Source organism: Varanus komodoensis, unplaced genomic scaffold (genome assembly GCF_004798865.1).
Source record: "Varanus komodoensis strain SLA01 unplaced genomic scaffold, ASM479886v1 scaffold22, whole genome shotgun sequence".
NCBI classification, from domain to species: domain Eukaryota; kingdom Metazoa; phylum Chordata; class Lepidosauria; order Squamata; family Varanidae; genus Varanus; species Varanus komodoensis.
This window is the reverse complement of record NW_025335606.1, coordinates 122,063-147,693: the sequence shown is the minus strand read 5'-3', so window position 1 is coordinate 147,693 and position 25,631 is coordinate 122,063. Positions and strand designations below refer to the sequence as shown.

Sequence of the window (25,631 nt, the reverse complement as noted above, 5' to 3'; positions counted from 1 at the left end):
CAAGAAGCGGCTGTGTGGATGCGAAGCAGCTTACCTGTTGTTCTTTCTGCTTGGCAACTTCAAGCTCCGAAAGGGAATGGGTTAGCTTTTCTTGCTGCTCTGAGAGGTACTTCTGATAAAGGCTCAAAAGTTCCTGGCACTCTCTGTACTGCTGCTGCAGGGGTGAGAGAGCGAGTTAAGGACAAAAGTGCTGCTCATGGAAGAGGTGGGGGATACAGGCAAATGCATCCCCGTTCGTTCTGCGGCTAACTTGTTCGGCCACCCGGATAAGACTTCAGTCAGAACTCATGGAGGGAAAGACAACTTCAGAGCGCCAAAATCTTTCTCAGAGTATGTTATGCTATCACTGCCTTAATCCAAAGGATGCATTTCCTACCACCTATAATACAAACTAAAGGCGGCCCCATATGCATAGCCCAATATTCCAGAATGTTGCTTTGCAGATTTAGCCATGTGGAGAATTCCAGACTGAGCTTATTGGCGTTCCTCTTTTGCAGGCTGCTGGGCAACATATTCACTTTTCCCTACCCTTCATGCATCTTCAGTTCTTGGCATCCATACTTCCCATAATATCATTCACACAGGGTTGGTATGTGACCTGTCAAAATAATGCCAAGTTATTTTAAAACAGATGATTTAATCATCAAAATCCTAAAGACCAGAAGTAGTTAACTTACTGTGAAAAAAATAACTTTTAACAAAAGTCACTGGAACTTTTAACAACACTGGCTAGTGGTTCTATAAATGTGAATGGTCACTGCAGTTCTTCTCTTTTGCTTTCTTCCTGAACCCCTAGGGCCCAAGCCTGCAGTTTTAAAATTTAAAGGAGATGAAACTAAAGGAGAAGTAAAGCAAAGTAAGAGCAACTTTTTATACGGCTAAGTATTTTTAAAGTCAGTTTTTCAAGACAATTCCACTACGCAGTAGGCAGGTCAGATCGTCATTGGCTTTGAGCAAACAAACTCCCAAGTCGCTGCACTGCAGGCCGTCCTTAGCAGTGGCCCCTGTGACTGGCGACTGCGGGTGTTCCCATTCAGAGATTCCTTCAGCCGCAGCAGGTGGCCGGTGGCATCTGCCCTGCTATGCTGCTAGGTTGCCCCAGCTGCCCCGGGGTGGGCAGGTGAGCAGCCCCCACTTCCAGCAAGAAATTGCAGTGCAATGACATTTTTTCAAGAGATATGGCCACCGACATCCTGCCTTCCCGGAATTCCTGGACCACTGACGAGTCCCTTGACTCGCTTGCCAACCATGTCGGCCTGCTTCCTCCCAGGCCGCCACGCACCCATAATCCTCCCATCAGGAAAAGGTGCTTCACAGGCCTTCAGGGGAGCCGCTCGGCCAGCTCACCATCCTCTACACGCAGGGGTCCTTTCACCTGCGGCACTGGCACCCTGTCTGTTTCCGGGCTGGTTACAGCTTGGGACCAGAGTTCACGAGAGACCGCCCGCCACCACCAATGCCCGCCTGGGCACGCACAGCCCTAGAGGCGCCGCTCCAGGGGCCCCTGGGAGCTTACGTAAGGAAGCCGTTTCAATAGGGCACCCCAACTCTGGGACGGCCTTCCTAGAGGCTCACCCTGTGTGCGGTCAAGCCATTCGGACTTGTAGAGCAGGGCAGGGCATGGCATGGCAGTGAACAAGCAATTTGCCCCACCCCTCAGCACCGCTCTTGGCCAGTGTCTCCCCCGCCATCTCCCTGCTCCGAGGTTCGCAGGAGGCAGGTGCAAAGGGCAGGGTGGAGCGAAGCATCCTAATTCAATCAACGGATGCAAGAAGAATGGAGACAGGCAGAATGCGCACCGTGATGCAAACAAGCTCAGTGCGGATGATTTATTCATCGGCGGCCAGCGTGGTCATCAATTTGCTTGACTACGTTCCCAAACGCAAAGCCTTTTGCAAACTCCCCGTGGCTTCGATGCAGGCGCAGCCTGGCAGGCCTTCCCGAGCCCGACGACAAGTTTTGGACAGTGATCTAGAGAAGCGGCACACGGTGGCATTTCGGAGGATGTGAGCAAAAGCGTCCTGCCTCGCGTGCAGCATTGAAATTCCGGGAGGAGATGAATTGGCTCTTCACCTGTCACTATACAATTCCATCCCTTGCTCATTTAACATGGTAAACCATTTACTTGGCATCCCCCCTGCCTTTTACTCCCCCCCACCTCTCTGCTTTTAATTATGCATGCAGGCAGGGCAAGGGCTCGCTGTCCGCAAGGGTTGCTCCAAGCAGAGGCGAACAACAACAGGCGACTCGTAAGGAAGGGGACCAAGCACAGCCCTTCTTCAGGTTGCAAACTGTTCTGATTTGGGGATCCACTGTGCCTTTTGGCTATAGCAAAATCAAACGTTTGCTAACATGCGTGAAGAAAAGGGTGGGTGACTCCCATCAGAGTTCTAGAAACCGAAGCCACCACTTCGCTAATCTCGGTTGTAACCCTAAAAGGGGAAAGGGAGGCTGAACAAAGACTTCGAGGAGTCGCAGCTTCTCTGCACTGGCCCTCCACCACCGCAAGGCCATTGCATTGGCTCAGTCAGGGGCAGGACGAAGACCAGCCGGGATGGCCGCCGCAGCCGCCTACGACCGCACGCAGAGGTTCTTCTGCAGCCACCTCCTCTGCTGGCTTCCCAGTTTATGGGCAAGCACTGAAGCCTGCAGACAAATCAACAAAGCAGGTAACGGCACAATAAGGCACCAGCTTGTCTGCTATCAGAGGGCTTCTCCAGATGCCATCTGGACACTCAGAAAGAGCAGAGGATGGGCACTAGGCAAGGCAGCGGGCTGCTCCGAGTCTTCACTCCCTCCCCGGCGAGCAGGCTGCTTCCCCGCGAATGCAGCAGGCTGAGCAGGGAGCCCAACTTTGCCAGACGCCCCCAGGCATCTTCCCTTTGATCCAACTGGACCAACGGAAGGACTCGTCTTAGATTCATTCCGAATAAGGAGAGCTCCTGGAAACCCCTCTGCTTTGCTTGAAACAAAAAGATGGCCCAAACAGGAGTTTAAAGAAGCTAATTGCATTTCTGAGCCGACAGCCGTGGAACTCGGGCAGTTTTATAGTTCAGTGTTTTGTCGGTGCGCACACCAAAAAAGCCCGAAATGATTTGTGGTGGTCTCCGGAGCCTTTGCCAGGGATGAGGATGTACATAAAAGGAATTTTTTATGCCAGTTGTAACCATCGGCAGTAATGTTTATAGGAGGTGAACATATTAGTCTGGACGCAGGGCATGAATTTTACTCTTGAAAAAGCCCGTTCATTTATACAGCCCGAAAGTTAAATGTCAGCATTTGAAGACAAATTACCAGCAAATTCATTTAAATCTGTGTTACACGGCAGAATATAAAAAGACAATCCTGTCGTTATCAAACATTGATGCTCCTCTGTGCGCTCACCTTTTGAAGGCTGCTTCCCACACGTGCAATGCACAACGGAGCTCGTTATTTAGTTCAAGGGTCCTTCCCACCGGGACAATGAGGAGGGGTAGGCCTGCTCCGCGGCTCTCGGGGACCTGGTACTGCAGGCCCAAAACTGCAAGTGGAAGAGCCCCATTTGAATTTGTCCCTTTAATATTTTCTCCTTTCTTATTTTATTAGTGTTCTAGCACGAACCTGGTTTTACTTTGTACAATATTGCTCTCCTTTGTGTTCCACACGGCACTCATTTTTTCCAGTGGGCAAAGAAGTGTTTCTAACAGGCCTCTCAACATCACAGTAAATAAAGCCAACTGCAAGCTCCAACGTTTTGAAAGTTCCCAAGCCACTGGCTTTGCCGGCGTGATGGCAAGGAACGCGCACAAAAGAACTAACTGCTAAGGAGTTAAACTGTCATTGTGAAGGGAGGCGGTCTGAAGACTGGAGGTGGAAGTGTTACCGCAGCGATCAGCGCCAGGGAGCGGCAACACATACGGAGAAGCTGTTGCAGAGCCACATCTTGCCATTGCAGGGGGGATCCATCTGTCCGTCCATCCGTCCGTCCTATGCACAGAGAGCTAACTCCCAGGCTCACCAAGTAAGTTAGGGTAGCGTAGGATTGGACTATGTCAGACTGGTTCATCATGTGCTCCACACCATGAAGCCTGGCCAGAGATGACCTAAGTAGGTGCAGATGACCTAATTCTCTTCCTAATTCTCTTCCTAATTCTCTTCCTAATTCTCTTCCTAATTCTCTTCCAAGCAACAACTGCAGGCAAGCTGCTCATCAGAAATAGTCCCTCCTCGGCACCATCAAAGATACTCGCGGAATCACGCACTCACTGCTCTCCGGAATACATACTAGGCTACCTTGCTGGTGAATTCTAGAAGATTTCCCAGACGCAATTAATAGGAATTACATGACCAAACATGTTTGACCGGGAAGCTCCTCCAGCGGCCAACAGCTGCCGAGTTTGGCCACGGATTGCAAGAGCAGCTCCAGGGAGAGGCAGTGAGGAGGCGCCACAAAGATTCCTGCAGACCTGCCCTGCCTTCTTGCAGTCGCCTCCTTTGTGCCAGTCTTTTGGCCACAACAGCAGAGGACACGCCTAACGAGCTCGCCCCTGCTGGCAATAGAATGCTGGCCCAGAGGGACTCCTGGTCACACCTTGTGGGACGCAAGCCTGACATCACCGAATTAGAACACATAGAGCAGCAGAGCTGGAAGGGGCCAGAAGGCCATCAGTCCAGCCCCCTGCTGCTGCAGGACACCAAGTCACTCCATCCCACTCAGAGGGCTGCCCAGTTTTGCCTTGAATGTCCCCAGTATAGGAGAGCCCACCACCTCTCTAGGCACCTGGTCCCATTGCTCTGACAGTCAGGAAGCTTCTCCTGATGTCCAGCCTGAATCTGGGTTGTGGCAGCTTGGCTTGATTCTTCCATATCCTGCGCTGTGGCATCAGCAAGAAGAGGCCTTGATTTTCCTCTTTGTGACAGCCTTTAAGGTGCTTATGGAGTGATAGCATGTGCTCTCACCCGAAGAACTTTCAGTGAAATTATGGCTAAAAAGGGTCTTGAATATGGGTCTCCTACAACCAATACTATTCAAGTTTTCACCAAACTCAAAGGCTTTCCACAACCTAAGTTACAACTCCAAAATTACTCATCTAACAATTATAAAACTTTGTTCTGCAAGCAACAAACTACATTTGTAATGCATAGCTTCATTTCTTCAATTCCGATTTTTTTTAAAGGCAATCTGCTATAAAATCCAAAGCAACACTGTGTGTGTGTGTGTGTGTGTGTGTGTGTGTGTGCGTTTTAAGACAACAGCGCCAGGTGGCTCAATTCATTTCCTAAGCACGCATTTCAGGCCTCTTTCTAGAACCAAATTCACCCACAGCCCCAAATGTCACCGAACAGGTGCTGCATGCATTTTCAGAACCCAGGGGATGACAAGGGCCCTGCCAAAATGATTGCTGCGGTGAAGAGTAACAATGAGCTACTTCTCGGCAGGCTTTGTCACCTGAAATTTGAAGGTGCAAAAATGACAGAAGGTAATAAAATGTCTTATGAACAAATTTACTTCTCTTGTTCTAATATAACGGAGCTTATGTGGGCTATTTAGCTCAACCAAGTCATAGACTTCCTAGGACACTTCCAGCACGGTCCTTCTTTAATAATGAAAAAGTTCTGCTCAAGCTGTGAACTCCAGGAAAAGCCAGCTTCCCCCCGAGATTTGGGATGTTCAGGAAAGCAGGCAACAGAATCTTAGACACGGTGGTGTGAGCTGGAAACACAGCGCATTTCCAAAGAAGAAAACGGAAACTGGAGGCTTGAATATTTTAATGCTAGCAAACAATTGGCCAGTCAATTAAACCAAGGCACAAGTGTGAAAAGAGAAGAAAAAGGTCACCACGCCTCTGGAAGTTAAACCACTCACTTCCATTTGAAGTGCTGTCTCTCCATTGTTGAAAGGTATAGCATTCACATAAAGGAATGGCTAATACATTCCCATAGTGTTTGAAAGGAAATTAAATTTACATTCTTTGGGAATATGGTATCATAATTAGTTCATGACTTGATTACACTTTGAAGTGAGCTGGGATGACACACCGTGCATACTAATGAGCCAAACAGAGGTTACCTGCCTTCAAGAAAAAGGTGCGGGTTCTCCAAACAAAGAGAAAAATTTCCAGCTCTGGGCTGGCACAGCCCGGCTATCAGAGCCAAATCTTTTTGGCTCCCATCTGGCATCAATAAGGCTGCAGGAACTTAAAGATGCAGCTTCCTAATCAGCAGAATGCATTGCTTGGGAAAATAATCCCTCCATCTCCACCCATACCACCTGCGCAGTAGCTGCTAAAATTGATTTTAAAAACCACAAGAAGCACTAAGCTTCTTCCATCGGTCAAAATTGCCAATAAGATTTATTTCTACAAACAAGATGGAAATTTCATGAACTCCTGAAGGAAGATTTACATGCCCCTGCAACTTCAGCTGCTTGAATTCTGGTTTATGGAGAGGCCCTTTGAAAACAGCACGTTTCGGGTGAAAAACTGTTTGGCTGGCCAGAAGGCGCCAAGCTCAGAGGCTCAAGGGCTTCCACTGCAGAGAAGGGGGAGCGGCAGAGGCACTCGCCCCCCACAGCCCATTCCCCCGCTCTGCACTTTTACTCCACGGACTCTTTGGCCAGTGTAGCTTCAGTTATTTGGCTGGGGCAGGGGAGGGAGCTGGAGCGGCTTCAGGATGCTGTGTGACCTGGCTGTTCCAGTCTCCTCCCTCCTTACATCCCTTTAGGCCTCCTCTGGCCTCACACTCCGGACCTCGGGGAGCAGCCTAGCTGCAGAGGGAATGGGGAGAGGGACAGACCTCTCATTCCCAGCCCGGAGGGTGAAGCTGGGAATCCAAGCTACTGCTCAGACAGTGTTTACGGGCCGCAAGATCGCTTCTCTAAAGCACCAGGATGTGGAGGGCAACAGAGAATCACAAAATCAATTGGTTTTGGAGGCAAACCAGATTATGCATGAAAACTCCAAATCAGTCACTATTTCAGAGCAAAATTTGCTTTTTTAGTTTAGATTAAGCATGCTCCAGGTTTCCAGAGGAAATTTTTGGGTCCGTTATAGGGCTAACCCAACAACGACTCGCTAGGCCAGGGCGACTTATTTTATAATGTTAATGTGTTTTATATTTTTAGTGTTTTATATTTTAACTGATGTTTTGTAAGCCGCCCCGAGGCTTTGGTGAATGGGGCGGCATAGAAATTTTTAAATAAATAAATAAAATTTTTCAGGAATGTTCTGGATATTAGCCCAACCTGCCCTCCTCCTTAAGCACTCCTCATGCTTATTCATTAACCTACCCCCACCTGACACCATTTCCCATCAACAACATCCTCATGTCACCCAACCCATCTATTTGCATTAACCCACATGATTGCAATTACTGATAGCTGGGGACGATATCAGACATTCAGTCACAAGGTCCCACTTACCAAATAAACTGATTAAGCAGGAATACCAGGAAGAAAATTTTGCACCAAACAGAATAACAGAAGATGAACAGTTGCACTGAGAACTTTCCATGGGAAGCCTCTTTGCCAGAACCAATTGGTTTTCCCCCAGAATTGGTACTGGAAAACTTTGGGCTCAGTTCTGACTTCTAGTCACTTTGGTCTGTGGCTTCTCAAACTGTGCCTGGTTAACAGCTTCAGCTGGCAAACTCTTCCACGCACGAGTCGGGTTGGCTTCAGAAGTCATTCGCAGCGCACCAAGCCCCGTGCATTTTTTGTACTGCATTCTGTCTTGAACATTTGCTGAGCAGAGGAATGATCCAAAAGTATTCGAAATAAAAATGGGCAAGGGACTAATCCATAAATTAATGCAGGAGGGAAGAGCCTTCCTGTAAAGATGGCCTTCTCATTGCTTTAAAAAAAATGCAAGCTGTTGAAAGACGCAGATTCATGGCAGCCCTCATGAAATGGCAAAGCGCTGCTCTGGATGATCTTTCGTGGTTTATCAGGAGATCAAAGAGCTTATAAAAGAATTAATACATCCCATAAAAGAGTGAGGGAAAGAGTTGAGAGAGAAGAGCTGTGTCACTCGTCCCAGGGACTTGGTCCATCAGTGCTGATGAGATGTGTATTCTGACAGTCCAAGCTACACAGGTGATTCTCATCAGAAGTGTGGTAGCTGGGTGAGAAAGACCCACTCCAGTGAAGCTGATAAAATCCAAGAGGGCATTTTTGGTAATGCCTTCAGTGCTTTTAGAACTTCTCACACCAGTAACTCTATTTTGCAATCCTATCTCAAGACCAGTGCTGGGAACAATAGATGGCAAAAGAAGAAAGGGACGGCAGAGGATGAGGTGGCTGGATGGGGTCACTGGAGCAGTTGGTGTGAGCTTCAGTGGACTCCCAGGGATGGTGGAAGACAGGAAGGCCTGGAGGAATGTGGTCCATGGGGTCGCAATGGGTCGGACACGACTTCGTGACCAACAACAACAACATCTCAAGACCAAGAAAGAAGAAAAAAGCAATGCCTTTAAGAGGAATTGTGCCTTGACTAGCCTTCTGTCGGAGAGCCCAACTGAACATGGCCACCAGAGACTCAGCTTGCCAGCACCCAGGATTTTAGTCGCCTTTTAAAGAATATTCAGCTCACCGCTGACCCAAGTCTGGGAGCAGGCAAGCAAATGCGTTGGCCACTGCACCCACAGGGGTCCACAGCTCCCCCCCCCCCCCACTTCCCTTGAGCAGCCTTTTCACGCAATCATCTACAACTCCGAAGCTGATAAAGACCAACCCCAGCGCCTAAGCAACAAAGCACCGTCTCATCTCCCATATGCGCCTCCACTGGGTTTCAGGAAAAGTCTTGCAGTCCTTGGGTTCAAATGATGCCTCCGCTTTGGGACTGGGCATGACCCCCCCCCCTCAGCCTTAGTTGCCTATATGCAAAGTGACAAGTACCTGCATTACTGGCCTACTCGTAAGCCTACAATAAGCCATACAAAGGAGAGGACAACACTCATGCAGAGTACATGTTCTGAGCATGGAAGGCCCCAGGTTCTCGGGCTGCAGAGAGCCGGCAGGGTCTCTTTCACTGAAGGACTGAAGAGCCACTGTCAGCCGGTTAGACGGGACTGGGCAAGACAGACCCATGGTCTGAGCTTGCGTAAAACAGCCGCATCTATTCAAAGCCGTGCAACAATGGCTTCACTCGTCTATCAAAAGAAACAAGGTTCCATCCATACTTCCTTCCTTAGCTACCAGATGTCTGTGCAACCGTGTCCTTCTAGCACCTGAATGAACACTACTGAACTCTTCCTCCTCCTCACAACTAACTCCCAAAGCTGCTCTAAAGGTTGGCCTAGCATAGGAAACCCCCGGAAAAGACATACACTAATGCAACTTTGGATTTATCCCAAATTGTAAGAGCAGGGAATGAAGAAACAATACTCAACCAATTGTCCTGTGTCGAGATGATCTGAGGCTGCTACAAATGGTTAGCAGAATAGTATGGAAGTGTTCAAGGAAATGGCTAAGTCAAGGATCTGCCTCCTTCAATGGGAGAGTGGTTTATTTACTCTATTTATTCAGCTAACTTGAATTGCAGATGGCATGTTTACCTTAATCTGTAACCTCTTAAAGAAGTTTGCGGATCATGTATTTTAAGAAAGAGAGCAAGAGGGAAGGAGGGAGGGAAAGGGGATGCACACCATAGCAAGAGTTTAAATTCTGCAGCAAGTCTATCCAAATAGGAGTATATGAGTTGCCCCTGGTTAGCCCTCAGAGGATCAAAGCTCTTCCAACAAGAAGCAAGCAGAACAGAACTGTTACTGCCTGTGTTATTAGTGTTCATTATTTTGATGAGCAGCCTAAGTCTCCGTGCGGCGGAAAGACAAGGATGGACACAATTTTTCCTTAAGTTACAGAATCTGTGGGGAAAAAACATGCTCCACTTGCAACAGAAACTCCACCGAAGCTATCATAATGGGGCATGACGGGCAGGACAATCAAAGAAAGGGGAGACTAAATCCTCCAAACACAAAGAAATAGGTGCACTTTTCCTCTTCCCCTTTACATATTTAAAGTGCAAAATTAAAACAAATATAGAAAACGCCGCATAATTTAGCTGTCACTTTCTATCAAATTGCTCATAATTGTAACCATAAAATGATAATATTCTACCATATGTGCATCCGCAAAGCTGAAAAAGCGCTGGTCAGTGTCATGGAGATGAAAACTGGACCGAAGGCTCCCCTTAGTGGCCGCTGTGGGGGACAGCGCCGCAGCTCCGCAGTCCGCCGGATCCCTCCTGCAGCGTGCGTGGGCGGAAGCGAAAGGGTTACCTCAGTGCGTTCAGACAGACTCTGCGGATCGGCGGTGCGTGGTCGCAGAGGATGTGCAGACCCACAACTTTTGCACTAGCTGATACCCTCCTGTGCGGCTTGCACACCGCCTTGCTTTGCGAGAGCCGTGAGATGCCCGGGCCTCCCATTCCGCCCCGCACACGGTTTCCTCCGGGGACGTACATCCACAGCGGAAGGTTCCCTTCGTGAATGCCTCTCCGGTGAGGATTCACCTCCACTGACTTTCCTGGAAAAAATTATTCCAGGGAGCAACTGGGGTCTTTTCCATACAAGCCTGAGACAGAAAACTGGGCCCGTGGCGCTTGCAGCACTGAAGGTAAAACTGTGCTCCATGGTGATACATTTGCGACGCTGATAAAACATGGGAGTCATGGAGGCAGAAAACGGAGAGGAGCAGCCACCCAGCTGATTAGTGCAAATACGATGACTGTATGGCATACCTAAGGTTCTAACACGGAAAGCAGTATATATTCATACTCCAAAATGATAATTAAAAATAGTGTTCTGCGCTTGTTCACCACTGCAAGGGGGAGCCCGGGCTTTGAGCAAACACTTCCTTTGCCTCCCGGTCGCGGGAGCACTCATTCCCAGGCGGCCGCCTTCTCCTGGCGCGAACTTGCCCTGCCAGGGCAGAGTGCTCTTGCCCCAGCCCAGCGGAAGGCTCCTGCCCCCCCCACCCACCCCGTTCCTGAGGGAATGCTGCCGACCGATGCCCATCCGCGCGTGAGAGCAGCCCAGCCGTGCGCGCAATCCGTCCTGGGGCTCACGCACGGCCGGAAAAAAGGCGCCATGCTCCGTGCCAGAGCCTGAGCATGACGGGGGCAAACAACAGGTGTGCACATTTCCGTCTGGCAGCTCCCCTCTCACCCATCCTTACCGGCACCCTGCTGTTAACCATTTGCACATCACTAGTTCACCTGGAGAACTGGGGTTGGCCGGCTGCACCGAGGCTGTCACTCAGTTCGTGCGAAACCTGTTCGAGACCTGACGGGAAAAGGGACCAGAACTCGGTTCGCCCCAGGCCCATCCAAGACCAGCCAGCACGCATGCCAGAATACCTCCTTCTAGGTGCAGCTATAAAAATCTAAAGGCATTTGCTTTGCAGGATCGGGCGAAGAAATGTTGTGAGCCGAAAGTAGTGAAAAGGCAAGAGTCAGAGCAAATGCCGGGGCATGAGGGGCACGGTCACAGGCTGGGCTTCCCTGCCCAGAAAAATACCCAGCAGCGCAGTAGTGCCAACCCACTCCATTGGCACCTTGGTCGCTGCCAAGCAAATGGCATGGCTGATCCTTCATTTCCCCTCCTGTTTAAGGGCAAGAAATCAAGCATACCTTTCCAGCTCTGACCAGCAGAAGTCCCAGTGACACCACTGTATCTCTGCACACACGCCCCTTCCGGGAAGATGCGCGTTCGAGACACTTCTGCTGCCGCAAGGGCAAGATGCCCGCCCTTAATCCAAGTAAAAGCTGAGAGCCTCAAGGTGAGGACCTCTCTCTTCACACATGCAGTACAGACTTCTCTCTCTGCGAGTTACAAGCAGGTAATGATTCTTAAAATATGCACTGATGTTCTTCTCCCGTGGGTGTTTCGATTCAGCTTCCTGGACTGGTTCCCTAATTTGATGAGAGCATGTGTAAGAAGCAGGGATTCAGTGGACCTAAGGAACGGCTTCAGATCTATCAGGAAAGGCAAGAAGGTGGTCATTATATGCTGTGAAGCCATAGCAACAGGAAACTCTTCCCTGAGTGCAGATCATTGGTCTAGATAGCTCAGTGCACTTCAGCCTGATTGGAAGCAGGTTTCTCAGGCTTTGGATCGGCCTTTCCTCACAGTGCCATGCAAGAGCTTCCAAGCAGAGCCTGAACTGGGGCCTCGTCCACAAATAACACGGGATTTACCCCCAAGCTATAGACTCTGCTAAAGGCCTGATGGTCAAGTAAGCAGGACAAGGGGACAGCGCAGAGTGAGAGCACTGGAGGGAAAAGGCTGTGCTACACTCTGTGGATGCGAAGGCTGGCTGCATTTTGATTCCTCACAAATGAAGCAGGAAAAGGGACCAGTTCTTGCGGGTTCCTGGCTGGAAGCTGCAAAGCTCATTCTCAATGAATTTATGTACATAAATCTTTCCATGTGGACCACAGAGAAAAATGAGACTCAAAGTAGATTCGTTTTCACTTCAGTGGGTAGCTGCCTATACTCTCCAACATGGAATCAATTTCTTGTAGGAACTTTTAAAAAGAGCTTTCATAGATATTTTTCAGGGATGATTTAGCTATAATGCATGACCGTGGAAGTGCCTTTTAAGCTATGACAATCAGAAACCCACTCCTTAGGAATAAGGAGAAAACTCTGCGCATCGTGTGTGTGGTCCTCCCGAACTGTTTCCTTGTGTTCAACAATATCTGCAATGAAACGGCTTTAAATTGCATTGAGCAACAGGAACTGAATCTAAAAGGCGAGGGGTGGAGCCCATCCAGGGCTCTCCACTCGCTAGGAAACCTCACCCCAAAACTAGGTTGGCTTATTCCAGTAGCTCTGCAATCTGATTTCCCTATGTTTATAGCCCACGATCCCTTCATGAAGCTCAGAGAGAAGGGGGAGCACTCGGGTATTCTCCTTCCATCAAGCACTGAGGAGACCCCAGCCCCTCTAGGCCGGCCTGTTGAGCCAGAGCACGGTCTGGCACGTTCCTTCACATCCCAACAAGATGCCTTCAGTAATCACGCCCAAACTGGCTTCAGAAATAGCCCAGTCCTCATGAAGCCGTTTAACCTGCATCAACTTCTGGAGCACAGCATCCATGCAGAGGTGCTGAGAGACCCAGCTGCTCCACATATCCAGCTAAACATGCAGCCAGCAGGATCCGTGCTGCTGCAGCGGTATGTGCAAACCCCATGCACACGAGTGCCCGTACTTACAAAGGATGCTTCCCAGAAAGCCTGGACCAGGAGTAGCCTTTGGGGGTGCTCCTAGTACGAAACAAGCCACAAAATGGGAGGGGCAGTGTGGTGTAGTGGTTAAGAGCCTGGGACTGGGACTCAGACGGTCCGGGTTCGAGTCCCCGCTCGGCCATGGAGCCAACTGGGTGACTTTGGGCCAGTTACAGACTCACAGCCCAACCTATCTCGCAGGGTTGTTGTTGTGGGGAGAAGATGGAGGAGGAGAATGATGTAAGCTGCCTTGAGCCCTTTGTAGGAAAAAGGCAGGATATAAATCCAAAAATAAATAAATAAGTAAATAAAATGGGTCAGTGGAAGGAACCCCAAGGCACCGATCAACCAAGTCAGCCCATGTAATTCAGAGAGAGATGCTACACTACAGAAAGGGACTCAGAAAAAGAAAACCAAGCCACATGGTAGAGAAGTAAAAGAAAACAAAACACAACCCCGGAGCCTATCCTTGGCTTTATAAATGATTAGATCTCACATGGTCTCTTACGAACTCTTACATAGAAGGCGTCTTTCCATCCCCCCACTCCGCACGCACATGCGTGTGTGTGTGTGCGCGCACACACAACCCCCCCCCCCCCTTTGGCCCCTTTGCATTGGGCTGGAGTTCTTTCCTTCTCGCTGAAGCCAGTGCCCCAAGAACCTTTTTGCATCCAAACAAATCAGCCATTACTATGGTACAGAGAACAGCTGCTGCTAAACAAGGATATCTAAACAAGCCAAGAAGTCCTGCCCTTCTGGAGGTACCACAAAGCTCGCTGTCTCCGGACTGCTCTCATTAGAACCATCCAGCGTGGCGTTAGCTTGTGCGCGCTGCCGTTTTCCCTTTCAAAACAGCAGCTATTTTGACAGCTTTTCTAACCTTATTAGAACACAATCTGTTTACAGTGCTTGTGATGGGGCTGGGCTGGTGGGGAGCAAGTCACAGCACTGAAACGGGAGTCCAGGTCATGCTGACAAATCCTGAGCGAGGCTTAGTTCTCGGTGCCAGGCAGACCGCGGACTCGCGCAGAGAAAAAGCCTCGCGTCCCCACTGCATGAGCCACGCAGAGTTGGGCCGTTTTCTACTTCTGCCTCTAAAAAGCGGCCTTAAAATGTTCCAAACCAGGGAGCGTTCATTGTCCTGAATTGAAGCCAGCAAAGAAAAGATTTAATAACAGCCTCATTATAAGGTTCATTGTTGTAGGACTATTTAATATACAAGATTAACACATCTTATCGGCCAGTTCCGCTGAAGCCTATTATAACCCTCATTAATACATGCACATTGCAACATCATTTACAATGCCGACTTCTCAAGTAACACTGTATGAAAAGAGGGCGTGGAGGCGGCAGCGGCGGCTTTTACCAGTAGCTTTCTTTGCTCTATTCAAACACGAGCAGACATGGAAATGATCCCTAAAACTCAGACTGTCAGCCGTCGCTTTCGCAGCCCACTTAACTTACTTCTCTTCAGAGGGAAGCCTGAAGACGAACGACAACAGCTTCCCTAAGTCTCACCAGGGCTCCCGTCTCTGAGTTATAGCAGATTGAGAAAGAAAGAAGCAAACCCATTAGCACCACAATCCCAAGATGTTCTTCCATTTCCAGTTTCATTTTGTTTAAACACTCACAAGCTGATAAATTAAAAAAGAGGAAAGCAAGCCAAGGAGTTTTTAGACATCCAAAGTCCTCCAAGGTTGGGATGCGGAACAAATGGCGCCGGAGTGATCAATTTTGACCATCAAAGGGGAGGAAGACAACTGGAAAGATGCAGGGTCCAAGGCATAGCCCTAAAAAGGCAAGGCTGACTCCTCGGAACAGTTCTGCAGATTGGACCAAAGGTCCATAACTCAGTGATGGGTTTCCAAGAGCAGCCAGACACACAGCACCAGAAAGCCAACAAGCGGGCCACCTTGTACCAATAGGTTGCCTCCAAAGATGGAGCTCTCTTTTGTCGACAATGGCTAATAATTACAGCCCCTGTGGAGGAGAAGCAGGGCTGTGCGCAGGGGGCCCACCCCACCAAGAGGCTGGCTCCACACTTAACCTCCCCACACTGAGCTAGAAGGTCTGAGGACCACACTGGACTGAAAATGCTTGGAATCTTCCTCACATTCAGGAGCTGGGCAGGACTCCCAGACCAGGAACCAGGATGAATAAAGCCACACACACTTACAAGCCCATCTCAGACCAGAGCGCTTGATGGGACAATCAACACAGGACATCAGAAGCGAAGCTGGCGCACATCCCCACTCCTCCTTTCAATACTCTGAAGCAATCATACTCAGAGCACTGTGTAAACCGGTACTTTCATCCGCCACTTCTGAACCTGACATCGCTTTCATTGGGTGACCCCAAATTCTAGTATACGAACAGAGAAAAATTCAACCTCCACCATCTCACCCTTTTTCTCACCTACATGCACACAATCTTCCTTGCTCATCTCCATTAAGTCAAAAGCCTTCCATGCAGTTGCTTCCTAACACATATATAAAGATAAAAGCCCACCATTCCCTCCCCACCCCAAAGCATGAAAATTCTGCTTTGTCCACATAATATATTCCACACAAGCAAATCTGGGTTATTGGTCACCACTGCTTTGCAAAGTCTTTTGAAAAACCAAGGCTCGCTCCGTGGACCCAGACAGTGCGGAGCCCAAAACAAAAATCCCAAGACTAGGCCATGGATGGTCTAATTATCTGGTAGCAAGTGAAGAAAAAGAGCGAGGGCATCCTTTGCGCTTCGACACTCTTGCCTCCTCCTCCTTCCAACCCTCCCAGGGGCTTGGGCATGGCAGGGGGAGGAGGAAGGTGGCAGCTGCAACGCAGCCAAATCTAGCGAACACCACGGCAGACCAGAAGCCCCGCAGGATGGGCCTGCTGCTGGCCTGAACCTTTTCCCGTGAGCCTGCCTTGTGCCTCAGTCAGGCACCTGGGCCAAGGGTCCGCCCACCTGCTCACCACCAACTGACAGAGGTTTTCACGCAAGCAGATGTCTTTCCCCAGCTTGCTAACTCAAAGCAGGCCATGCTGATTGCGGGTGCCTCGTGTGTTTCAGTGCTGAGTTATGCCTCTCTCGCCCGCGCCCCCAAGCATGGGACCAAGCCGGTGAATGTCCTTACACGTAGGATCGCCCGCGTACATTAACTAGAGCCTCATGCAGAAGGGTCTAGTAATGCACATCGGTATTTTTGATGATATGGAAGATGCAGGCACTCTAATCATGGGAAGATAAACGATGGAACTCACTGCTGCAGGAAACACTGATGGCCAGTTTTGAAAGGGGATTAAGACAAATCCGTGGAGAAGGCGGCTGTCCATGGCTACTCGCTTTGAGCAACAGCGGCTGAATGCTGATTCATACCAGTCGCTGCAGAGCTTGAGCAGGAGGAGGCGGATGTACTTGGCCTGCTGGAAGGATCCTGTGGGCCCCTGGTTCGCCCCGTGCAAGCTGGATGCCAGACTAGATGGAGTACTGGTCCGATCCAGCATGGTTTTTCTTATTTTCTTAGCAGCACAGAAAGCTGCATTATACGAAGTCAGAGTTCTGGTCACAGGATCATAAAACCCTAGAATATAGAGCTGCGCAGTGCCAAGAAGAGCACTGGGTGCAGGCCCATCTAGCTCGATCGCGCTGGCACCGACTGGCAGCAGGTATCTAGGACGTGAAGCAGGAATTTTTCCAGCCCATCTCTGGAGGTGCTGAGGATTGTTTCTCAGAAATTCCACAGGCAAGGCAGGTACCCAATTGCTCAGCCACGGCCTTTCCAGTCCCTCAACATCATGCTAAAAGCAGTCCCGCTCAGCCACAGACACATCATTAAAGCCACTGCATGTCATTTTTAGCTCCAAGCTGAAGACTAGAAGGAGTAACGTGCCTGCAAAGACTTGCAGGGAAAGGTTGGGACAGCTGAGCCTCGCCGAATTTCAGCTATGCACACCCACACACAAAAGCAACACATTTAATAATGAACAGGAAAGCAGTAGAAACCAAGAGAAAGCCACAGGTGAATGTAAGCCCCACGGGAGGGAACTGTTGCTAAGGAAGACCTTCTCCTGGACACCCGCCTTCCTCCGTGTCAGACAGAGACCCCAAGCATCACGTAACGAGCATGACCACTCCGTGGCAGCAAGTGGAAGGAGACTCTCAGGGGGGAACCAGAAGGAGCGCGAGCGCGACGCCCCAGCCAGCTTGCCCACTTGGAGTCGGCCTGGTGGAGCACACAAAGGCAGGAGGCTGGGAGAAGCAGCCGAACCCCCTCCCTGAAATTAGCAGGCCATGTTCATAAGGCACTTCTTTTCATTGTGTTTGTTTAGGAGCACAATAAGCTTGCCTCTGAAATGCCAAAGGAACGCAGGCCCATAAATAATGCCAGATTCCTATTTGTGCCTAACCTAAATATTTATGTAGTAATTTAGCAGTTAAAGATGCAAACTCTTTATTTTAAATGTTACTCTGCACTAAAGGTTAACCACATGACATGTTTACTATGAGGCTTTTGAATGACATTAAAGGACGAGTGCTTGCTTTGGCCGAGCTTCCCGCAAAAAAGCGCTGGAGTTGAAACGAAACCGACACAGGCGAGCCCTCAAATCCACACTGCACAATAATGAATGTGAGTGCTGAGACCTTTCTAAGCTACCGCAGGCTCTCCAGCTGTAGCTCAGACAAAAGCCAGCCGACCGGCGATTTGCAAAGCGGAGGCCATCTTTGGCAGGAGGGCTGCAAACATGAATCTACTGGGCAAAGCCTCGCTTGCATCCCAAAGCAAGGCGGGCAAGCGGAAGGACTCTCTTCGCCAAAACCAAGGTCCCTCCCACGAAGCCCCTTCCCAAAGGGAATTCACTCTCCTCTGACACAAAGAAGAAAAGGGTTGGAAAGGAGGGTGGCAGTTCCTTCTAACTGGAGGCTGTTGCCTGAAATTCTACTGCAAGACAATGGTGAACATCCCACCGCACACGACATTATGCTACTGGAAAGGAGGCTGAGGCGTTTAGTTGTTGAGAACGGTTCAGAGGGTCTGAGAGCGCTCTGAGCCAAGCAACCCAAGGACTTCAGCTTGGTCACTGTGAGGAAGAGAATTCAAGACCAGAGGGATTTCTGCCCTCACCTAGCGGGGCTCTTCCCAATCTATCACTGGAACATCCTCACTGAAGGGAACACTTTCCACATCACTCTCGCTGCTGCTGGCCACCCCCTCTCCAAATACCTGCCATGACAGGAGCCCTACACAGTACAAAGGCATTCTATATACATTCCAGATGCTAACCAGCAAAACCTGTTGCAATTCATTGTTGTCCTGCTTAAAACACGGATACCCACTTCAGAACATGCCCAACATAAGACTCCGTAATCACAAAGAAAAGGGCAGCCAGCCTGCTTTTCAGGGGAATTTCTTAAACTACTATGGATCTCTCAACAAAGAACCCCTTTTCTTGGGACGTGGTTTAAAAACCAACGAGATGACCCACCTTTACAACCTAAGGCGTGATATGCAAAGCTCAAAGCATCTTGACAACTGAGGAGGACGTATAACAAGAGTTGGTAAATTTCCAGCAAGATCTTATTGATTAGATTTTTATCCCGCCCCATTCGCCATATGGCTCCCTGGGCGGTTTACAAATAGAAATGACTGGTGCCTTCCCTGGTGGATCTGATGAGCAAGAGAACCATCAAAGCATCTGGTGAACCTCAAAATGACCTCTTTGGCACCCTGCACCCTTGGCTCAAAGGGTGGATTTCTTGGCTCATGCCAGTGCCTGTGGGCCAAGAACAACTGTTTGCAGCTACCCTGGAGTTACTGGGGGCAAAGCAAAGGTTCATCAAGCTAGCGGAGCCCCTCTGTGGTCACCATCAGGATAGTGCGTGTGCAGAAATCCTGAAGCACTGCAACCAAGGTTCCCTGTCCTGAAAATCTCAGTTTCCATCTCATTCTTCAACGAACAACTTTCTGTCTGCTGTGGTTCCAAAGACATGAAAATGCAAAAGTGAGTGTTTGCTGAGACCTGAGCAAATAAACAAGCAGGGACCATCTCTTACCCCATGCCTGTCCCGGAGATATTGATTATCAAATTGTGAATGCACCGCCATCCAATGGTGTGGTGCTTGCTGCCTTGAAGGAAGCAGGAACATGACCACTACTGAAAATCCCCCCTGGACCTAGAGATGTATGCCAACTGCCCCATCACAAACACCTCTGCCCTGAGTGATGTCTCAGCTGCAGACACTCTTGAATGAAACGGATTATCTGGATCATTCCAGTCTGGCTTCAAGCCAGTTTTGGTACAGAGCTGGCTTTTGCTCCCCTGATGGATGATTTTCTTTGGGATAAACCCTGCTACTGGTTAACCTCTCAGCAGCTACTGAGAACACTGACCCCAGTATCCTCCTGAACATCCATGAGATGGGAGTCGGAAGCGCTGTCTCGCAGTGGCTCAGCTCTTACTTGTGGTGTCGATTTCAGAGAATAGCACCCAGGACTGCCTTAACACACTGGCACTTGAACTGTGGGGTGTTGTTGTTATTGGTAACATTTCTATACCACCTGTAGCTGAAGCTGTCTGGGTGGTTTACAACAAAAATCATATAATCATACATTCAGGGCTCCCACCCAGAGTCTAACTAGGCCTCACCCTGCTTAGTTTCCAAGATCAGGCAGCATCAGGCACTTCGGGCTATGCAGAAGTCTCTATGTGAAGCCACTGGGAAAGATTTTGGGAGATTTGAGGCGAGATGCCACCTATTTGCCGAGAACATCCAGCTTTATTCTGTGACAACCAAGTCAGCATGTTCTGAGGGCTAATAGCTGAAGCTGAACCCTAAAAAGACAGAAACCCGACAGATAAGCGGTTCCCTGAACTGGACGGTTCTCCAGTTCTGGATGTGGCTGCCCTCCACCTAAAGTATCAGGTACACGGTTTGAGAGTACTCCCGGATCATGTTTGACACTGGAGGTTCAGGCAAGAGTGCCCGTTAGCAACTTTGGTTGATGCACCAACTAGGTTAGTCTGTAGATGTGGACAAAGAACAAGATGGAAACACAGAAACACAGCAAGTCAGAAGGGACCTCCCGGGCCATCTAGTCTGACTCCCAGCTCCAGCCGGCTCCGCTCATATAATCCCCAGCATGCAGTTGTCCGATCTTTCCCTGAACACTCTCACTGATGGGGCCTCCACCACCTCCCATGGAAGTCCACTCCAAACCTAGGAGTCCTAACCGTTAGAAAGTACTTCCTGGCATCCGACCTGAAGCCTGGTTCCTTGAGCTCTGCCCCACTGGAACGCATCCTGCCCTCCGCTGCAGGGAAGGTCCCGGCCCCGCTCCACATGTCATCCCCTCACATACCTATATGTCATAAAAGATCCCCCTGGACTCTCCTCTTCCCCAGGCTGAGAAGTCCCAGTTCTTCAACCTCTTCTCCTAATTCGGCTATCATTCTTGTGACTCTGCGCTGAACCGATTCTGACCTAGCTACGTCTCTCCTATAATGTGGAGCCCAGAACTGGACACATGCTTCCAGTGCTGAGAACACCATAGTAGTGTGTAAAGCAGCATCAACATGTCCTTAGCACTGGAAGCCATGCGTCTAGCTATACGCCCAAGGGTGGCATTTGCCTTCTGAACTGCTGCATCAACTATTCCCATTCGCAATCTGTGGGTGTGAAAGCTGGACAGTAAAGACAGTCAAAAGGAAGAAAATGGATGCGTTCGAATCATGGTGCTGGAGGAGGGTTTTGTGAATATCCTGGACCCACAAAGAGACAAACAGTTGGATCCTGGATCAAACCAAGCCAAAGCTTTCCGTGGAAGCAAAACTGACAAAACTGAGGCCGTCATACTTCGGACACATGATGCAAAGGCAAGACTCCCTGGAGAAGACTATCATATAAGGGAAAGCCAAAGGCAGAAGAATAAAGGGGAAGACCAAATATGAGATGGATTGAGTCCATCAAGGAGCCACAGCCCTGAACCTGAGAGAGCTGGATGGAGCTGTCACGGACAGAACATCCTGGAGGGCTTCCTTTCAGAGGGTCACCCTAAGTCGGAGACAGCTTGACGGCACATCACACCACCACCAGATGTAGACAGCCTAGTCGTGGTCATCCATGGACTCTTATTATTGCCATGTGCTCTGGGTGGGCTTGACCATGTACCTGGGTCCAAAGCTGCAGCTATTGCAGAATGCATCGGTCAAGGCGCTCAGTGCTCAAAGACCCGCCTAACAGCTGTCAATCCAGGTTCAAGGTTACCCTGCTGCCATGCAACGCCCTATTATCTAGCAGTCCACCTTCCCCAGTAGATCCCCAGCTGACTTCCAAGATCTTCAGAGGAGACCTTGCTGACCATTCCGTGAACTGAGCATGTGGTACATTTCGAACACCTCCTGAAGACATTCTTGCTCAGCCAGGCCTTCTCTGGCTTGTAATGAATTGCAATTGTTTTACTCTTCCCACTGTTCTGTATTGTTATGGTTTTGAATTGTTCTAATGACATATTTTCAATGTTCTTTCAACTGAAACTGTTTTAATGGTGTATTTAAATGCGTCTTAACGTCTATCTGTGAACCCCTCAGAGGCTTTTTAAATTAAGCAGTATATAAGTGTTATATAAGTGTTATTAATAAAATAAATAAACAAACAAACTCCTTGCAGCAAAGACCAGTCTCTGGCTGGCCATATACAAGGAAGTGCCATATACATGGAAGAAGTTAAGAAATGAAGGGGAAAAAAACAATATGCCAGCTACCTCTTGGAGTTCTTTTACTTTGCCCAGACAGACAGAAGTAAGTTGGGATGGAACCAGCAGAGATTCTACCTTAGTTAAGGTCACATTCCCCTTTTTATACATCTACCGCAAAAGCAAATATTCCTTTTGACACCATATCCCCAGCGCTTATAATGCAAAGAGCTTTATTACACCTCTTGCTCTGGGAGAAGAGAAAATGAAGCATGAAATAAGAAATATACTTGCAGAACAATATTCATTGGACACCAATAAGGCTGCAAAGAACTTGGGAATGGAGGGGGGAAATGTGCCTCTCCTCCCTTTCCTTCTCCTCCTCCCCTGCATCCAAATACGCCCTTTGTCTGGCTTTTGCCAGTGGCCTTTACCCCTTTTCTGCTGAGCTCTTATCAGTCAGAAGCGATTGCAAATGCCCCCCCGATAGCATTCAAAGCTTCTTTTAAAAAAAGACTTGCCTCCCCATGCTGGACAAACCTAGCAACATATTTCTGGGCATCGGCTGTGTGAGAACACTTCTCTTTCTGGAAGCCAAAGGGAAGGAACAAAGGAAGGACACACATGGATCTCTGTACAGCTCTTTCTTGCTTCTGTTATTTCATGGCCTGAAAAGGTAATCACATTTCAGCTCAAAAACAAACGGCTAGCAAATATGTTATTATGACGGCTGCATGGATGCACTACCCAAATACAAAGGCATTGTGCTAACTTTTCCAGGGAATATAGAAATGCTACTCTTGTTTCTAGCACTTATCTTTCCTAGAGACAGGCTGTGCCGTGCGATTCATTTCGAAAATGCCTTCTCATCGGAGGGGCTGCGCAGTGTGGCTGGAGGGGTGCTCTGACACCATCAAGAGCCCCGCCTCACCCGTGGCGGATCCAGGTCCATCCCCCTGCACTGTCTGCCCTGATCTCCCAGGACCCTGGAAAGGCCGGGGCAGTAAGGGAACCACCGGGTCCGGAGATAGACCGGAGACAGCCAGGACTCTCTCTCTCCCTGCTGCCTACGTGCCTGCAAATGCACCCAGCCGCCTGCTCTTGGAGAAAGCATACCGCCTTCTTAGTCTCACGGACTGTGCCTGAGTTCTTCCTGGACTGGAGCAGATTACACAATTTATATCAGTGGCCTGCAACTAAAAAGTGAAAACAGATGGCACCAGTTTGAAGAAAAAGTTGCCCTCCCCAACTTAATTAAACACTCTGAAGTTCACTTGGGACGGCTTAGTCAATAAAAAATGTTGCCATGCGTCCCCTTTTAAGGAGGAGTTGCCATCTGTTCAGCCAGGGAGGGCCTCCTTCCCAGAGCAGCACCAAGCGAGCATCCAGGTATCGCAGTACCTCGAGATGCCAGAGTACCTCTGGTCCCATGCCCCACACCCCAGGCCATTCCTCGCCCTCCCTCCTCCCCAGGACCAACAAAAACTGAATGAATTCTGCAAATTAAGAGCAGCGGCACACCTGAGTTGTTCATACAGTTGCAGAGCTCGGCTTAGTTTACTCGGGTTGCGGAGGCAGCATTTCTTGTCACAGAATCTGGGAGCCTCAACGTGGGTGTTGGATTATACACAGGATTTTGTGAGGCTGAGAAAAGTAACACACTGCACTGGATTTCTTCCTTGCAGCACGTTTCATCTCAATTTTATTCTATCTTCCCAAATTCTTTGTTGGTGTCTCTGTAGCCTTTGTTTTTAATGTGCGGCACACCACTAGAGAACTCTTGTCATCGGGAAGTTTAGAAGAGTAAATAAATAAGAAAGAGACCAGCTAGAAAGAAAATCCAAGTCACCAGGAGAGCTTCTTAAAACACAGGGCGGGGAGAGGATTTCGTACACAAAAAGAAATGTGTGACCACTTTGGTTGCACTTAAATTGAGATTTATGTGATGGAAAAGGCCCATAATTGAACCAAACCTCAATATAGTTCTTCTCTATTTAGCATCCAATGAAGGCAGAGTAGGGGCTGCTTTGTTGCTGACGGACACCCGGGGGGGACTCACTTCCCCCCATGGAAATACCAGAGAGGTGCCATCTTAGGGCCCCTGAACTCTTTGGGCCAGCAAACCAGCAATTCAAGGGTCTCGCTTTTGTGTGGTGGAAGCTGGCAGCCTCCCACCCTCTCAGATGCAAGGACCTCCTAATCCCCATCATGTGATGCGCTTCCACATCCTCTGGTTCCCAGGGCAGCCCCTCAAGGCAGCTGCGCCCCCTCCCCACCACCGCTTTTCTCCCTGACTCAAGAGATGGACACACGAGTGCTTGCCTTCCCCATCACAAACGCAGGATAGAAGGACAACAAAGTATTGTGTGCATTAGAGTTAGCAATCGAATAAGAGGCCCCTATGCTTAAAAAAACAGAGAAAAGGCTTAAATCTTTTATTAGTGATTTGCTTGAATAATACATCAGACTGGCTCTCATGCAATAGCCATGCAATACCCAGGGATTTGCCAGGGACTTGCTAGTTAGAGGCAGTTTCATGTAAACACACACACACCACACACACATTAAAAAAGAAGTTATAGAAGGCGCCCGGAGATAATCTCAGTAATTTCGGGACATTTATTACCTACCGTTACAGCACATCTCTGACAGTGCTGATGGCTGAAGCACTGGGAATATACAGTACAAACAAAGAAATGCCTCAAAATTGCTGAGCTTATCTCAAATTATTCTCTCTTTTATTGGCTGGTAGGGGAAGGGATGCTTACATCTGTACCTTCCGTCTCCTTCAACTCCGCTTTAGTCTCATTCCAGAAGGCAGCCCCTCTCCGCTGGGAAAAGAGTCAAAAGCTCCATTCATATTTTAAATCAAGAGGGGCTGAAATTTGTGATGCTAACACAGCATGCCAAAGCCTCAAACGTCAAAGCATTAGCTAATTAGAAGAGGGGTGCTCTCTTCTGGGGGTCTTCAGTGCCCTTCCCTATCTCACATAGATTTGCTACAGGTAAGATGGATTGTGGCTGCACCGGCGTCCCCCAGAGCATCGCGGCTGAGCGGCCTTAAAGACACCCAGTCTGAAACCCTGACAGGTGTGGCAAATCCCACATACGCTTCTGCCAGGACAGCCCACCTGTGACGCCAGGCGCCACAGACCTCATGGGCAACTGTGGCCTGGAGCAAGACGGCCCCATGCACACGGGCGCACAGCCCTGGCTGTTTCGGAGGCACCCAGGTTTCCACCCGGAATGCCAGAAACGCCAGAGGCCAGAGGAAGCACCACAGAACAGCAGACCGTCACCTGGGCAAGCAGCCAGCGGTCAGGACTTTGTGACTAAGGGGGCTAGAAGAAAGTCCCCGGTTCCTCCTCTGAGAACGCAGAGAATCCTCGAAGGCCCAGCAAAAGTACATCCAGCCCCCCTGGTTGGGGCTGAGCCCCGGAGGCCTTAGGAGAGGCTCCCAGACTGAAGATCTGGGGGCAGACTGATCCAGAAGAGCTCACCGGTCCTGGGGCTGAAGTCGCCGAGGACGGCAAGGGGGTGAAAAGCCTCCCTCGAAGGCTGCGCTGCACCTCGTGCAGTCAGAGCACAAGAACAACTGGGCAGCTGCATCCGGTGCGCCAGCTGCGCCTGGAGTGGCAACCACATCGCTCCCATCCAAAGCCCTGACCGATGCACTGGCCACTGGCTGGCATCAAAAGCCTCAGGCCTTAGCACTGATCGCATGGAGGACTTGGGGAGGGTCCCACGAC

At 49.5% G+C, this 25,631-nt stretch overlaps 1 protein-coding gene across 1 annotated transcript in view; it reads right to left on the bottom strand.

Annotated features, from left to right (window-relative positions):
• KIAA1328 (KIAA1328 ortholog) overlaps nt 1–25,631 on the bottom strand; it is a 206,608-nt gene that overhangs the window by 126,692 nt on the left and 54,285 nt on the right. Inside the window, exon 5 of the mRNA XM_044431399.1 lies at nt 35–162. Within this exon, the coding sequence (XP_044287334.1) occupies nt 35–162 (128 nt within the window). The remainder of the gene's footprint in view (nt 1–34; nt 163–25,631) is intronic.